At 43.2% G+C, this 16,082-nt stretch overlaps 1 protein-coding gene across 3 annotated transcripts in view; it reads right to left on the bottom strand.

The window, feature by feature from the left end:
* Positions 1-16,082, bottom strand: part of N (neurogenic locus Notch protein) — a 481,045-nt gene that overhangs the window by 254,814 nt on the left and 210,149 nt on the right. For 2 of the 3 annotated variants that reach the window (XM_076327069.1, XM_076327068.1), the window contains exon 5: positions 5,737-5,870. In XM_076327069.1, coding sequence (XP_076183184.1) covers positions 5,737-5,870 — 134 coding nt within the window. Of the gene's footprint in view, positions 1-5,736; positions 5,871-7,988; positions 8,620-16,082 lie in introns of those variants that run through there. The other variant, XM_076327070.1, reaches the window with a different exon arrangement.

Raw genomic sequence — 16,082 nt, forward strand, 5'->3', positions numbered from 1 at the left:
AATTGCAGATTCGACGCCGCGGCCTCGTTAAACGAAAATGGTTCCGAGGAAGACCGGAAAGAAACGCCGACGTTCCATTCCGCGAAACGGATGCACGAGGGCACGAGACCGACGTAACGATAAATTCGTCGTCGAGGCGGGGTCGTAAAATTCGCGACGAACGAGTACCATTTTTCCGGAGGGACGCTCTGGTGGAGCGAGTACCATTTTCTGGATGGATAATTTCTTATGTAAGCGAAAGCAATTTTTCTGGAGGGACGTCTCGTGGAGTGAGTAGCATTTTTCTATAGGGACCATGAAGACATATTTCGTGAGTGAGTACAATTTTTCGAGAGGAACGCTCTGGTGGAGCGAGTACCATTTTCTGGATAGATAATTTCTTATGTAAGCGAGTGTAATTTTTCTGGAGGAACGTCTCGTGGGGAGAGTACCATTTTCAGGATGGTCAACGTCTTATGTAAGCGAGAGCAATTTTTCTAGAGGGACGTCTCGTGGAGTGAGTACCATTTTTCTATAGGGACCGTGAAGACATATTTCGTGAGTGAGTACAATTTTTCGAGAGGGACGCTCTGGTGGAGAGAGTACCATTTTTTGAATGGTCAATGTTTTATGCGAGCGAGTGCAATTTTTCTAGAGAAACGTCTCATAGAGAGAGAATACCATTTTCTGAATGGTCAACGACTTATGCAAGCGAGTACAATTTTTCTAGAGGACGCTCTGGAGCGAGTACCATTTTCTGAACGATCAACGTCTTATGCGAGCGAATGAAATTTTTCTAGAAGGACGCTCCGATGAAGCGAGTACCATTTTCTGAATGCTCAACGTCCTATGCGAGCGAGTACAATTTTTCTGGAGGGACGACGTCTTACGCGAAGTAAGTACCATTTTATAGAGGGACAACGTCTTGCCCGAAACAAGTTTTCTAGAGAAACAATATCTAATTTGAAGCGAGTACCATTTTCTAGGAGAGTAACGTCTCACAACTCTTCGAAACATTCGATAGTTGGAATACCTTATGTTATATGTAGCCATATAAGGCACTTACGAAAAATGGCCCCAAGATAGTCCCAATTTGTTCCTCTCCGATCTGAACGTAATTTTGCAAGGTAATAGGAGACACATCTCTGTTGCAATGTGTGAAATATTAAATCGAGACACTCGATAATTGTGAAGATACGAATAATCAAAGTTATGTACGACGAAACTTTGCTGTAATTGTAACAAAAGCTCGCGACACTACCTTTTTGTTGCTTTTATTATTCTTTATGATACGATATCAACGATATTCTTGTGATTTTAATATTCTTATGATTTTCACGAATTTTTAACATACATATCGTACCCGTAACCTAAAGTATGCTAGACTTCGATTACCTCGAAAATTATCGTGTATCTGCATCTAACATTTTGTACATTCCAACAGAGAACTATACTTTACGCCTAAATTGGATTCTTCTCCTGTAGAGGTCATTCGCGACAAAAGATTTGTTATTTCCTTCTACAAATTGCAGTTTCACGATAGCGAATAATCATTAACTCGTGCGATATAAAGCACAAGGGGCACTTTCTCCAGTATTTCGGTGAACATCGTAATCTCGAGTTATTTCGAATCGTTTCAGTCTCGAACGCCCATCGCTACTTATATCGTTAAACGCGGAACAATCGACAAATTGCGCAGCCGTCTGCAGAAAGTGAAATTGTCGATGATGCGGGTTGACCGTCGAGCGTGCGTCGATATCGTAGATAGCCCGAGGCGTATATAGATTATCGATGCAAATGAGTTTTGCAGGATCCACAAAATTATACCATCTCGCGGATCATTCCACATTCGACGGTGTGGATAATTTAACGTAATCGTTGATCTCGTTTCTCGTCCATCATTCAATGCTCCGAGCAAACAGGATGACCAATTTCGAAAAATTGTCTCCAGCCTTGCTTTTTTTATCATTTTTACTTTCAACCCGATATCTTTATATTCGTCAAGTAACAATTCGCGCATCAATGAACGTTATTCGCATTTAGATATAATTTCTTAATTCTTAGAGAAAAATTTAGCGGAGTCGTCCTCTAATATAGTATACCGTCTAAATAGGCTATCTTTTATTTAAAAAAGAAATGAAATATTTTCATGGCAAAGATACGACAAAATGGTACTTTGTAATTTAAAAAAAAAATAAATCGAAAGTAATAAACACGAAGTGTTTGAGGATTGAACCTTTCGTGTACAATTTTTACTAAATATCATCCATTTTTAACGAATCTACTGTTTTTTTCCTTTTCGTTCTCAATTCTGGAAGAATTTACAATTATACTGGAAGAATAATTCTTGCTTCTCTTGTACACTTCCGGTTACTTTCAAATCTATATCACACCGTCGACAATTTCGAAATAGTTTATCCCAATCGCGAGCATTTCCTCTTCGTAACTTTTAATTTTAATAAACGAATACCCAGATTCAACGTTCCTCGAGTTTCGTATAAATATTTACGCACACAAATTATGTGTACTCGCACAAATATTTACATACATTATTTATATACATTCAAAAATATAAATTATTTTACATATTAAAACTTCTACGCGCATAAGTCATATACATACATACAAATATTCGTATATACTCCATCAACTAATAAATATTTACATACAAAAATTACGCACATACATACAAATATTTGTACAATAATATGTACAAATATACAAAAATACGCAAAGATTTGCGTGCACAAATTGTTAATAAATTACAAACGTTTCTCAATTTCCCTAAAATAAATCCCCAAGCACCCCAAACGTGACGCTATCGATTCACGGAACGAGCGGCTCCGCCCGATGACTCGAGAACTTTAAAAAAAACCAACACGGTTCAAAACGGTAACCTTTCGCGTACCAAGAGAAATGTTCGATGATCTCTGGCGAGGGTATTCCGATATCCCCGACGTCCTTAGTCGTGGTGGTCGATTCCACGGGCGAGCGAAACGCTGACAGAGCGAGAAGCGAGTAGCGTGCCGGGAACTCGGTGAGAGCGGAGGCAAGAAGGTGGAAAAGTCTTTGGGGGGGGGGGGGGGGTTCTTTAACGGGAAAAGGCGCGCGACCGAAGCCACGGCGGCGTAAAAGACGTTCGAACGGGGAGGGGGCCGCGGAAGAAGGCGAAGAAGGTGGGGTCGCCATGGTTGTGGTCCGCCTGGGAACGACAGGACCACGCATTGTGATCCGACGAGCGAGGAGGCCACGCTACGCTGACCCTAGGCTTTACATCAACCATCCACCGTGTACACACGCACGTAAATGGCCACCACCCCTTCGGCTTAAGTTGTACCTGTTGCACCGACTAATCAGTGCCCGCGGACGTTCTTTTGTCTTCCCTCCCTCGACCTCCGTAACCCCTCCCCCGGCTGCTCGCAGGGACAAGGTTGCGCAACGGGCACCGCGAATACTTTCCTGCCGCGGTAAACAGAGTGGAACGTGGAACGTGGAACATGGAACGTGGAACGCGAGCTTCTTCGAAATGGTTCCAGAACGCCGAAACGACCATCGAGGCCAGGGGGGCTGCTGGCTTTGTTCGCGTACGCATTCCGCGCGATTCTCGCGAAAAACCAGACCGAGGGTGTCCATCTTTTCAATTCGTGAGAATTTTGCGTGAACGCGACCACTCAACACGGGGACGATCGCGGGGGAGACTCAACGTTTGGTTTAACATTCGGTCGAAATGCTTCCTACTACTTTTGCAAAAGAGCATTTACTTTAAGTTTCGTAGATTTTCAAGTTTTCTTTTGCTTTAAATTTCGTAGAAGTTTCGTATATTTTCAAGAGACGTGACTCTTTCTATTCTGTAGATATTTAGAATTGATTTCACAAGTTCCTCTTTTTCGTCGATCATCGATTTCCCTGCGATACGTACGAGGAACACTTTGATGTGCTGAAATCTATCGAGAGTTCTAGTGTTAGCACATTGAGGCCTAGAGACGCCATCTTTCAATTTTCAGCAGTTTCAACGAAATATTTTGCTCGTTAAATACCACACACCCTTTTCAATCTTATCATTTATTAAATAATTTAAAAAATACGTGAGAATTCAGACTATATGTGAGAGTCAAGAGCATGTACTTCTCAATGTGTTAAGAACGCGAAATGCACTTCAGATCTTATGGGAAAGCGTTGAACGAGGCTTTGGGGGAAATTACTGAGTACACGGTTCAAGACTAGGGGGAATTTTGGGGGAAAACAGGTATAGGCAAGATTTTAAGCGAATTAAAATTTAAATTTCTCGGATCGACTTTTCTTCCGTCAATATTGTGAAATGTACTTTCGTTTTGCAATTCAGATTGTAATTTTCATCGAATGGAGGTTAGATTTTATCGACTGTTTGAAATTGTTATACAGATAAGGTGGAGACTAATAGAAATTCAAAAATTACATTTCGAAATATTTGGAAAAACAGCTTTTTGAACTCAATGGACAACTCGAAAGACAGGTATACGGTACTTATTTTGCACCGTTCTTTGTTCCAACGTGTGGCTCTGTGCATTTCACGCACAGTTTCGAGATTACTTGTAAATTATTAATTTTGAACTTGTACCGTTCGACTCGAAACGTCGACCATGATCGGTAAGAATGCAATTTCTGATCATAGTCCAGAGGCATTATTGCATTAGTAATTTCGATACTCGGTCCGTTATTCTTCCCCGAACCTAATATTCGAGAATGATCGCAACTTATATATACAACAGTGAAGTCAACAACTATTCTTGTACTCTTGCAGCATGCATTCTACTGTTTTAATTGCAAAAGATAAATCTGTAGATAATGTTAGTAAAATAATGGGCGAAATTCGAATAAAATCAACGTGCAAACCTTATTCGATGCGACAATTAAATTCTTATTTACTCATTATGGAATAATTTGTATTGAACGAGTAACGGATGGTAAATATCTTTTGTTCGTTATTCGAAAATTTTACCCAACTACGTTTTAGTATAACCTCTTCGGGGATTCTGACATAAATGCGTATATACTATAACTTAAAATTAACAACTGTTGCAATCGATAAACAAATTAACTAAATCGAAGAGGAATGATAGTTTCGAGAGCTTCGACAAGTTGTAATAAAAACATGAACTTTGATAAACGAAAACTGTGACAAAAGTATTCCCTTTAAAACTCCCTGGTACTCTACGTTGAATTGATAAATTATCTTAAATTTTGCAACGATGAAACAGTGACAAAAATATTTCCTTTAAAACGTCCTGATACCCTACGTTTAATTGACAAATTATCTTAAATATTGCAACGATGAAACAGTGACAAAACTATTCCCTTTAAAACTTCCTGATACTCTAACTTTAGTTAATAAATTATCTTAAATATTGCAACGATGAAACAGTGACAAAACTATTCCCTTTAAAACTTCCTTATACTCTAACTTTAGTTGACAAATTATCTTAAACGTTGCAACGACGAAACAATACCAAAAATACACCCTTTAAACTTCCAGGTACCCTACGTTCAGTTGACAAATAATTTGAAAACTTACTTAATTCAAATTCCCAGTAATGCAAACCGAGAAACACGAAAGATCGACGACGCAAGTGTTCGTTTATTTCGAGAGAAAATAATAATCCCCGAAGAGGGTCGAACGTTAATGTTCCTCGCACGGACCGTCGTGTGTCCGTCGATTATTTACACATTGGAAGATATTACGAGACTCGAGGATCGGCGAGATGTAAAAATTCGACTCACCTTCGGGACACTTGCACTCGTACTCCAGATCGCTCATCTGACGACACGTGCCTCCGTTTTTACATGGCGATGGGTCGCAGGGAATATACTCGTTCTCGCAATTCTGGCCAGTGTATCCGCTCGAGCACATGCATCTGCAAAGGAAACGGGTCGTTAAAATTGTCGGTTACGTGCAACCAGATAGTACCACCGATCGATTAAGCGGTCTGATGAAATCGCGATCGACGGAGGCGATAAATTATTAGTTAACGCTCGCGGTATTCTGCATGATCGAGTCTTCGGGCGCTAATTGCACAGTGCGCGTTCGACGTTCGCGAGTGTAACGCGCGCGGACGTATCCGAATCAAGTGCAAACGAGTAATTTTCAATCATTTCGGCGCGATAAAGAGCAACATTTTTTAATAAGCCGCAAACGTGTCACTTCTCTTTCGTGGAGATGAAATTATTGGCTGCCCAACCGGTAGACAAAAAAAATGTACAACCGGAATTTAAACTATAAAATCTGTACGATAAACGTGGAGATAATTTCGCAATTGGCGCGTAAAGTATAATTAACAAAACACACGAGTGATATTTATGTTTCGTATTTCGAGCAATGAACAAAATATTCATTTTGGGATGTTCGGTACGGTGTAACGAACAATGTATGGGTATAGTTTGAAGTAATGTTGGACGGAGCAACGAATAATTTGTAAAAATATTCCGTTGAATTTAACGTTGCATTTGGAATTTATTTTATATTTTGTATATTTACCGGTTACATCCACGATCATTTCTCATTTCGTGAAAAGTTGGTAACCGGATTCTTCGTAACGATTTCATTCCAATATTTTTACTTACTTTAAACATTTTTACTTATTTTATGTTTTGCAACTGCCCAAGTTACGATAAACAAAAATATCTGCCGATTTCTTTCGTACCTTCTAGACACCCGATTTTTTCGGAGTAGCGACAAGAAAAAAATCGACGACCAGGATTTATGCAACCACCTAACATTATCATTTCCAGTATTTCGTAAACATTCGACTCGATGTCCTTGGTAATTAATACTTGAGAATGATTATTCAAGAAACAAGTTCCTTTAATATTAAAATGTTGGTAATAAATTCGGGTTTTTTGCGAGAGAAGTAATGGAACTCGAAAAATATATATTTTTTACCAAATAAACACCGAAACTTGAGCAACAGTGTTTTAATTATTTAATCGAACCGACTAATAACGTATACGCTTTGTAACACGAATACGAATAAATTAAATATCCTCGAATCATCGAAGAAAGTAACCATTAGGCTAATAAAATATCAATATTGTATTCTGAAAGTCCCTAACAATTTCAATTGCAACATTGAAAACCGTGAAAGTCTCAAGAATCGCGTAAGATGTTTCCTTTATTAATTTAAATTAATGTTTCTCTTTTCTGAAATAAAATGATCGATTCTACAAAAAAAAAAGAATTATACGTCGTTATCTAAATTTCGAAGACTAAAGGTAACACGTTGCATGCTCGTGAGAAATTTGCCGCCAAAAATTCGAATTTGTAAACTTGTTCAATTTCGATGAATCGTTCGTCGAAACGATGACTGGTGAATTTTTTTCGAGAATATACAAGCGTGAATGAAATTGAATTAAAAATTTTCATCGATACATACTTCAAAATATTTCACGCACTTTGGTTCGCTTTATTTCGTCTTATTCGAGTTAAATTTAAAATTCTCGCGCTAAATAATAAAACTATAAATAATTACCGATCGCGTGTTCGTTGACTCGAGATAGTTGAACAACTCGATTCGAAAACTTGGCGCTACGTCAGTCTCGTTGCAATGAAACGGTACGAAAGCGATTATCGATACTTCGAGATCGCGAGAAATCAAAAGTATCCGCGTAAGAGACAGACAATGGAAACACGAAGCATTTCGATCAAATTCTCACAGTCCTCCAGTTCGTTGACTGTCATCGAGGCAACGCGAGACCAGTGAACCACGTTATACATTGAAACGATCAATATTTATAATACCGGTTTCTTGTATACAGTCGCTGTTTTTTTCGCCGCTAATTCAAAACTTTTTATTCGCATATTTATGCATATCGATCGCACACGGTGATAATAACGTACCCGGTACAGAAATACCTACGTTGGAGAAAGGTTACGATTCCGATCGTACGTTGGATCCTGAACGAATAATATTCTCGAATTTCGGGGATTTCTCTGTTACGAAAAAAATGGCGTGTCAAAATCGTGCATAGAAACCCACCTCGAGCTCGCAGCCAGCAAAAGTACCAAGAAGACACGCGTGAGATACATTTTCGCACGAAATCGATTCCCTCGGGTAACTGAAGGACGCTCTCATATTTTGACGGGAACTCGGCGAGTGTTTACTCCATTTCCGCTAATCACCATCGCCGTCGACTCGGCCGCTTCTTTGTTTTCGTTAACGATCACCAGAGACGAAATAAACAAACCCACGTAAACACCTCACACTGACAATTCGCACGTTAGATGTAAATAAATTCCACAAGTTCACACGGCGACCGATTGCACTGATTATTTTCGTATCACAAACTGTACAGTCGTCGAGTCAACCAGGTTGTATCCGATTGTCGAGAAACGCGCACACAGTTCCTCGAGAAAAACGTACGACGAAAAATGGCGGCCCCACACTGCCTCTTTCAGCCCGTATCGAGATTTATCACCGGTTAAACGCCGCCACGAACGTATCCCGTTTTCCTTCCAGCGACACGCAACGCACCTTCGATGCCTCCATCGTAAAAATTCACCGGTGTTCCGCGTTTCGTGTGCCACGAGGCGAAACGTTCGACGCCCGACGACGAAATAACTCAACGATCAGTGCACCACTCCGAATCGGGCCGATCGTCGGTCCATAGCGTTCCGCGTGATCGCACGTAATCGACTGGAACGACGGTCCACGAAACTTTCAATCTGGGTTATCGATGTTACCACGAGCGTCTTCTCGACCATCGGAATCGTGGAACGGTACGCGCGGGAACCGTATAACCAAATAAACTCCGCGAAGCGTGCAACAAAATAAACGATACGTCAACGTACCGAGGGAGAAAAGCAAACAGCGTTCACGGGAACGCACGAGAGCACGACGGTCGAGCGAGCCCGCGTAAGTGTGTATCTCACAGTCGTCCCTCGCCGCGGAGAGGAACGCGTACCCGCTCTTTTCTCACGCTCGTTCGCGTCGCTTTTCGTCGCGGCGGCACCGTGTATTTCACTTCGACGCGAAGAATCGCCGCGAGCCTGTCCCGTCGTGTAGTTTCGAATCTGTTCGCGCGATCGTGTTCCAACGTCGATCCGTTCCGGGTGACAATACGCCGAGCGTGCTTTAAACTCTCTTAAATTCGTTCAAATTGCCTCTATCCTGTGTTACGTCGAATCGCCGACGAGCTACCCATGACGGTTGACCGGAGGGGCACCAGGCGTTGCCAAATCTCGACGGTCTCACCATCGAGCTTTCGTCAAGGTGCGAATTTTTGACAATATCGCGGCAAGCGATCGCAGCACTATATTCGACACGATGATTCTTCTTCGCGCGGATCAACAACCGTGCGTACGACGGTCGCGGCGTGGAACGCGCGCCAAGTACGAATTTCGCGAAGGGTATCGGCGACGCCACGCTTGCCGGTATTTTTCGAGACGAGCACGCCACCGCGAAAACCACCCGAAACCGAAAATACGATACGAATAAACGCGTAAAGTTCACTGCAGTTACTATTTCAGCACTGTCGAAACACTCGAGAATGTCACTACGCGTTGCCACCTGTTTTCGCGCGTATTTTCCACAGTCGGTGGTGGACCGAAAGGGTGAAATCGACAGAGACGCGAACAGAACGTGTATCGTCCTCGGACGGCTGGCGACAGACTAACCTTACCTTCTAGCCTGGGCCGCTCAGAGGGCGCCACCGTCACCGGTGACCCTCTCCGCTGGCGTCACAGTCCACTCCCCCCACCCCTTCCATAGTTCACTCGTCGAGACCACGCTCTTCGTCCCTTTTCGCCTCGTCGTGTAACCTTATTCGTCCCTTTCTCGCTCTCGCTTGTTAACCAAAGTCTCCTCGGCTCGTTCCGTCACCCATCGTTAGTCTTCGACTACGTTTCGCGTTATCCCACTTTCGCACGCGGCGATCGCGTAAGATCCTCTCGTTTCAGCTACCACCTAGGACCCTAGGTCGTAGAAACGATGCGGAATCGTTGCGTGCATCTCGGGTCTCTGCCCCTATCCCTCCGCCTTCGCCAATAGTATGCAAGAATTTTGCTAATTCGATGGTTACACGATATTTCTTGCATGTATACGCCGGTGACGGTACACAACGAAATTTTGTCGCACGTTTCCTACATTTTTGTCGCGACGCGCTAATTGTGCACATTTCCATGCGCAGAAATCTACGCTCGAAGAGACTATTGTTGCGTTCAATTTTTCAAGAAATCGTTGCACTCGTAAAATTGTTTCAGGGTTTTTCGATCGGTACGAAGGTTCGTCGATTGTGGAGCAACGATTGAGATTTTGGTTGAGATTATTTGTTACGTTTTTCTATATTCAAATATTCGAACACTTCGATGATTTGGAGATTTAAGGAAAGCAATTCGAATACTCGGGTACGTACGAATAACTCCGCAAAAAATTTCTAGGCGATTATTAAAGCGAGACTGAAAGAAATTACCATCGCGTTCGATACTTGATGTTAACAATACGTGTTCGAGACTAATAAAAATGCCTACCGACACAGTTGATCGAACAATGTTTACTTATAGTTAATTTCAAGCACATGACGTAACGAATTATTTTAGCGTGCGTTCGCGAAACTGAAATTAGTAACTGCACTTGAAATGTAGCTACCAGAGTTAAGATTTTGTTTAAAATTTTATCAAAATGATTAGACACGGAGCAACAGTCTATACTTTTCTTTAAATTTACATTCTTATATTAAAAAAAGTGTAGACAGTAAACATTGAAACTTTACCAAAATTACTAAATAATGGAGCAACAGTCTATACTTTTGTTTAAATTTGCGTCCATGTATCGAGGAAGTATACACAGCAGTCATCAAGAGTTAAAAAATAAAATTGATATTTCATTGATAAAAGACTGTATCAAAGTATCGAAACGCTTTCACTTCGAAGACTTTATCGAAATATCTTTATCGTTATCGGACAACGTAGCAACAGTTCGTACTCTTATTCGAATGTGTGCGCAACGAAATCGTTAACGGAAATAAATAATAAATTAATTCAGTAGGATCTTCCCCGCGTTAATTGAACCGCGTCCTTAGAACGATTCCGGTTTAATCGTCGTCGATTGTGCTCGTGGGAGTTACTCGAACGTGTAAATTTGCCCGAAAAATCTCGCTAATCCCTTCGTATGAATATTTATGGAGCGAGTAAACAAGCCAGAGGCGGAAGCGTGCCCCGGGCACGAAGATTCCGATTAAAACGGTGTTGACCGGGCTACTTAGGAGGATCGAACAACAGACTGGAGGTGGTCAATTTTGAAATTGAATTTTCACTTGTTTACACGCGCTCGGCTCGCGGGCATCTCGCAGACCGGACGAATGGGGTTTCCGAGTGCAAGGGGATGATCCGGATTCCCCCTACCCCCCGGGACACTTCTACCAGACTGGGTAGCGACCCTCGAGAGCTTCCTGACCCGACCCACGTTACAAATCTCCCTCGTCTAATCCATTATTCCACATCGACGGCCACGAATGATTCTCGATACATTCGATTTTCGAGAGTCTCCGATCGCACGTAGATTACCACCGTCTCGGCCCCCGGGGGCTGAATGGTCCACCAAGAGCGCGAAATTCGCTCCACTTACTTTATGGAAAACAGCACCGCTGGACCGAACAATGCGCGAGCTGGAATAAATTCTGGACCGAAAGCCGCGTCTCGCTTACACGATACCGATGGACGCAATAATTTTACTCGAACCTCGGACAACCAAAGTGTACAACTATTTCCTTGCGATACACTGTTGTAATCACGGTAAGTTTCATGCGGTGAATAAAGTACCGAATGTCGTTTGAAATTTTTATCAGGGCTAAAGTTTTTTTTTCCGTTTGTTCCCTTGAAGTATTCGGGAGTTTGGAATTCAGCGAAGGAACGATTCTTTGGGAATTTTTTTCTCGGATATAGTCTACGATAGCTTCTTCAAACTTTGCAGAATTATAGTTACACGTATCGAGGAAACGTACAATTTTTTCTATAGAGAAATATTAAATTTCAACGGTAACGTAAAACAATCAGTGATCTCCGATTGGTGCTTGGAATATACATTGACGAGCTCTAAAAAGGAGCGTTTCTTCGTGAATTTTTTTCTCAGACATAGTCTACGATAGCTTCTTCAAACTTTGCAGGATTATAGTTACATATATAACGAAAACGTACAATTTTTTCTATAGAGAAATATTAAATTTTAACGATAACGCGAAACAATCAGTGATCTCCGATCGGTGCTTGGAATATACTTTCACGAGCCCTGAGAAAAAGCGTTTCTTCGTGAATTTTTTTCTCAGACATAATCTACAATAGCTTCTTCAAACTTTGCAGGATTATATCTACATATATAGAGAAAGCGTACATTTTTTTCCATAGAGAAACATTAATTTTTAACGACAACGTGCGACGTAATCTCCAGTCAGTGCTTGGAATATATTTTTACGAGCTCAAAGAAGGAGCGTTTCTTCGTGAATTTTTTTCTCAGACATGGTCTGCGATAGTTTCTTCAAACTTTGTAAAATTATAGTTACATGTATAGAGAAAACGTTCAATTTTTTCTATAGAGAAATATTAATTTTCAACGATACCGCGCAACGTTCCGCACGTGATCCTCGGGCGGTGAAACGAAAACGAGTTTAACAACGCTGTGGGTGTTTTCGTTACGAATACGACCATTGTCTCGACGGTTGTCCAGCGACTCTCCAGGTATCGAAAAGACACGTACCGGGATATAAACCACGCGGTCCCAAAGCCATTTGATTCCCGGCCGGTCGAGCACGAAGGGTTAGGCACGTTGATGTTTATGTGTCTCCGTTATATGATTCATATTGAATGCCTTCCAGGGCGGCCCACGACAGGAGGAAGTCTCGACTCGCCGAGTCGAGGAGAAGAAAATATGTCAGAAGTGATCCGAGAACCAGTTGGGACCCGACGCACGCGGCGCTTTCGGCTTCGAGCTTCCCCGTGGCTCTCGATAAAAATCCAAAAAGAAACGACACGCCCGTGAGTCGCTTCCTCCAGCGTACAAGTCTCCCCGCCCTCCGCCCCCCTACCTCCCCTTGTTTCGACAAATTCGGAAATTTACTGCCATACGCGACAGTGGAAAACACAACAGTCGATCGTATATTCTTACAGTCAGATTTTATTGAACGTCTCGCGCCGACGGATTACGAAAACCGTAAACGTGAAAATGTTGCAACGGTGTGGGTAAATAATTTAAAAGCTTACACAGAGTTGTGGTAACAGAGTCGTGGAGTGACCGGAAAATAAACTTTCGAACATTTGTTCCCTGAGGGAAATGTAACTTTACCGAATCTCTATTAAATGGAAATGGATTGAACTTGGGAATTTGCTCAATTTTGTTAGAAAAATTTGATTTGTTCGAAAGGATTGTCGAAGACGGTATCTAACGACCGAATCTTGTAAAATAAAAGAATAAGATATTTCATCGTAAAGCGTACGAGTCTATTTCTACTTTTATCTCTCGACTTCTTGAACATTGAATTTTTTATTCATTTTTTGGATTTTCTACTTAAAAAAGAAACCGGTACGTTCGACGTAGATAAAAAAACTATCCTCGTGTTTCTATTTGAAATAATTTAGTCATAGAATACCTTTTCTCTCAGCTCGGACAGAGTGGTTCCTCGTGAACAAATGAAAATATTTTAATAAAATTTAGTAGATTTGTAGTTCGATGCGTGTAGTTTTACGCAATGGTACGTATTTGATAAAATTCCGTATTCGTAATCGGGGATCGAAATTAGTCGGTCGTTCCATAATATTTCTGCATAGTTGTCTGGCACCTGGCCAGAAGCAAAAGAAGAGAATCGGTGTTACACCATAGATCGGATCTTCTTTCGCAGCAACTACTTTTCGCCTAATTAATTAGGCAGGCGATGAGCATTAAAATTCTCCTGGCAATTAAGATCTCAGTATTCGAGAGCCTCCGCCGACACCGAACCCAAGCACAGTAATCGTCGCGATACGCTCACGAGTACCAGTAAAGCTCGGCTACGTGCGAAAAATCGGGACCGGACATTCGCATGTATTCGGGGTTAGTCGAGAATTGGTTCCAAAAATCGACTCTTTTATCACCAACCGAGACCACGTGTAAAATATAAAATAAACGAAATACTGTACCACGAACGAGTACAACGGTAACCAACGTCTCGTATTACTAGCGCTCGGTGAGCTTCAAAAGCCATACTCGACGAATATTTTCACATCTCTCGTTGCATCTTCGCAAGAGTACTGTCAATCGATCGGCGAGATCCTCCCGATGAAAACGAGTCCAAACACGACCAGGTTCCGACGAGTTTCGCGTACCCCGTGTACGGGTAATTTTCGAAAAACTTGAAATTGCAAATAATTAAAAGTGGTCGGAACAGGGTCGTGTTTGGGCTCGTTTTGAACGGGACGACTTCAGCGATTCATTGCCATCGTTCACACGACGATACGACGCCGTGTAAGAAAAAACAAGAAAAACGTTAATTTCGATCAACGAACGAAACCCGACACCGCGATACCTTATCGCTCGTCCCAGAACCGGGGGATCCCTCGGCCCGAAGAAACACAAATACACGTTACTTGGGGGGTGGGGGAGGGGGGAGACGATTCTCCTCGACGTTACCGCGCGTAAAAGGAAAACCAAACATCGAGACACGATCGCGCCGATAGCTCATATTTCAACAATCCCGTTTCTTTCATTCGCGGGCGACGCGTACGCGACACCACCAGGAAATGAAGTCATTTCGGAGCAACGCGCAAACGTAGCCGCAAAACCACCGGTAAGAAAGCAGTCGCTCGCACGCGCGACAAATGCAAAAAGGCGCGCGGAGGGGGTAAGAGAGGGGCCCCCTCTTACGGGTACGAAACTAATGGGACGAGATCCGGAGAGGACGAAATCGATCGCAGTTTGTCACGATCGTCGATCCGGTGGAAGAAAGGGGGGGTAGTTCCTCGTTATCATCCCGCGCGACGCGTCCCCCCTGACCCCCTCCCCCGTGCAACCTTTTGTTTCACGGTCTCGCGCAACGAAAGAAATCCGACGAGCGAAACGATTCGGTCGAATACGGTCCTCGCTGCCCACGGATCTAGTTTCCGAGGAGGTTTTTGCGCCGTGTCCGGGGTGGTGGTGGTGGGGGTCTGGGGTGGTAGCGGGGGCGCCCGGGGGCCCACGGATTGGCCGTGGCATAATTTCGCCATTCGTTTCGACGTCCCGGCTGCTATTTCGTGGCAGCGTAGCTCGCGACCGTGGACCCCCGAGCGGAATAAAAGCCACCGTGGAAGAACGATCGCCTTCCACGAACGCGGGGAACGGGTACACGGGAGCGGAACAGGGGAACGCGACGAACCGGACGGGGCGGGGACCAGAAGAACAATCGCCGTCCATTTTTCAAGGGGGTTCACCTTCGAAAACGACAGAAAACGACAGCCACGAGAAAAAGTCGCCTTTTCGCTTCGAGACGCGCTCCTAATGCGCTCAGGCGTATTTACGGGATCGAAGAGGGGCATAGGGGACCAACGAGGGTGATCGAAGAGGGGGACAGGGGCCTCGAAGGAGGAGCGACGAAGGATTTAATCGAACGACCACGAAAATCGAACCACTCGATTCGGTGCAGCGCGGTGCGGATATGGGGGGCACGAAAACTAGGGGGGTTGAGGGCACCAAGGTTTTGTCATTAGCGGGCTACCAAAAATTGATCGATGCCATTACGCGAGTAGCGCGGTTCGTCGATTTAATTGACGCGAAATTGGAACGCCGCGGGAAGATTGAAATCGGCGAGGGCTCGAGCGACGGGGAGAGGACAGGCCTCGATGACGCTCGTTCCCGATCGACTTTACGAGGCTATCATGTTCCACGATGAAAACATTCTCGCGCGGAATATTAAGTACACTCCCGGTTAATGATAACCTTGCGTCCTCAGCTATTGATACGCATTGCTCGATTACGGTTTCATGACGTGTACGCGCGGTGTATTACGCTGGAATTTTACATTAGACGGCCGAAACGACGGTTTCTGGACGATCGATAAAAATAAGGTGCCCCTTCTGGCCACCAATTATCCGAGCTCTTGTGTAAAAACGTAAGACGAGATCATTCCGCGGG

Source organism: Ptiloglossa arizonensis, chromosome 2 (genome assembly GCF_051014685.1).
Source record: "Ptiloglossa arizonensis isolate GNS036 chromosome 2, iyPtiAriz1_principal, whole genome shotgun sequence".
In the NCBI taxonomy this organism is placed as follows: domain Eukaryota; kingdom Metazoa; phylum Arthropoda; class Insecta; order Hymenoptera; family Colletidae; genus Ptiloglossa; species Ptiloglossa arizonensis.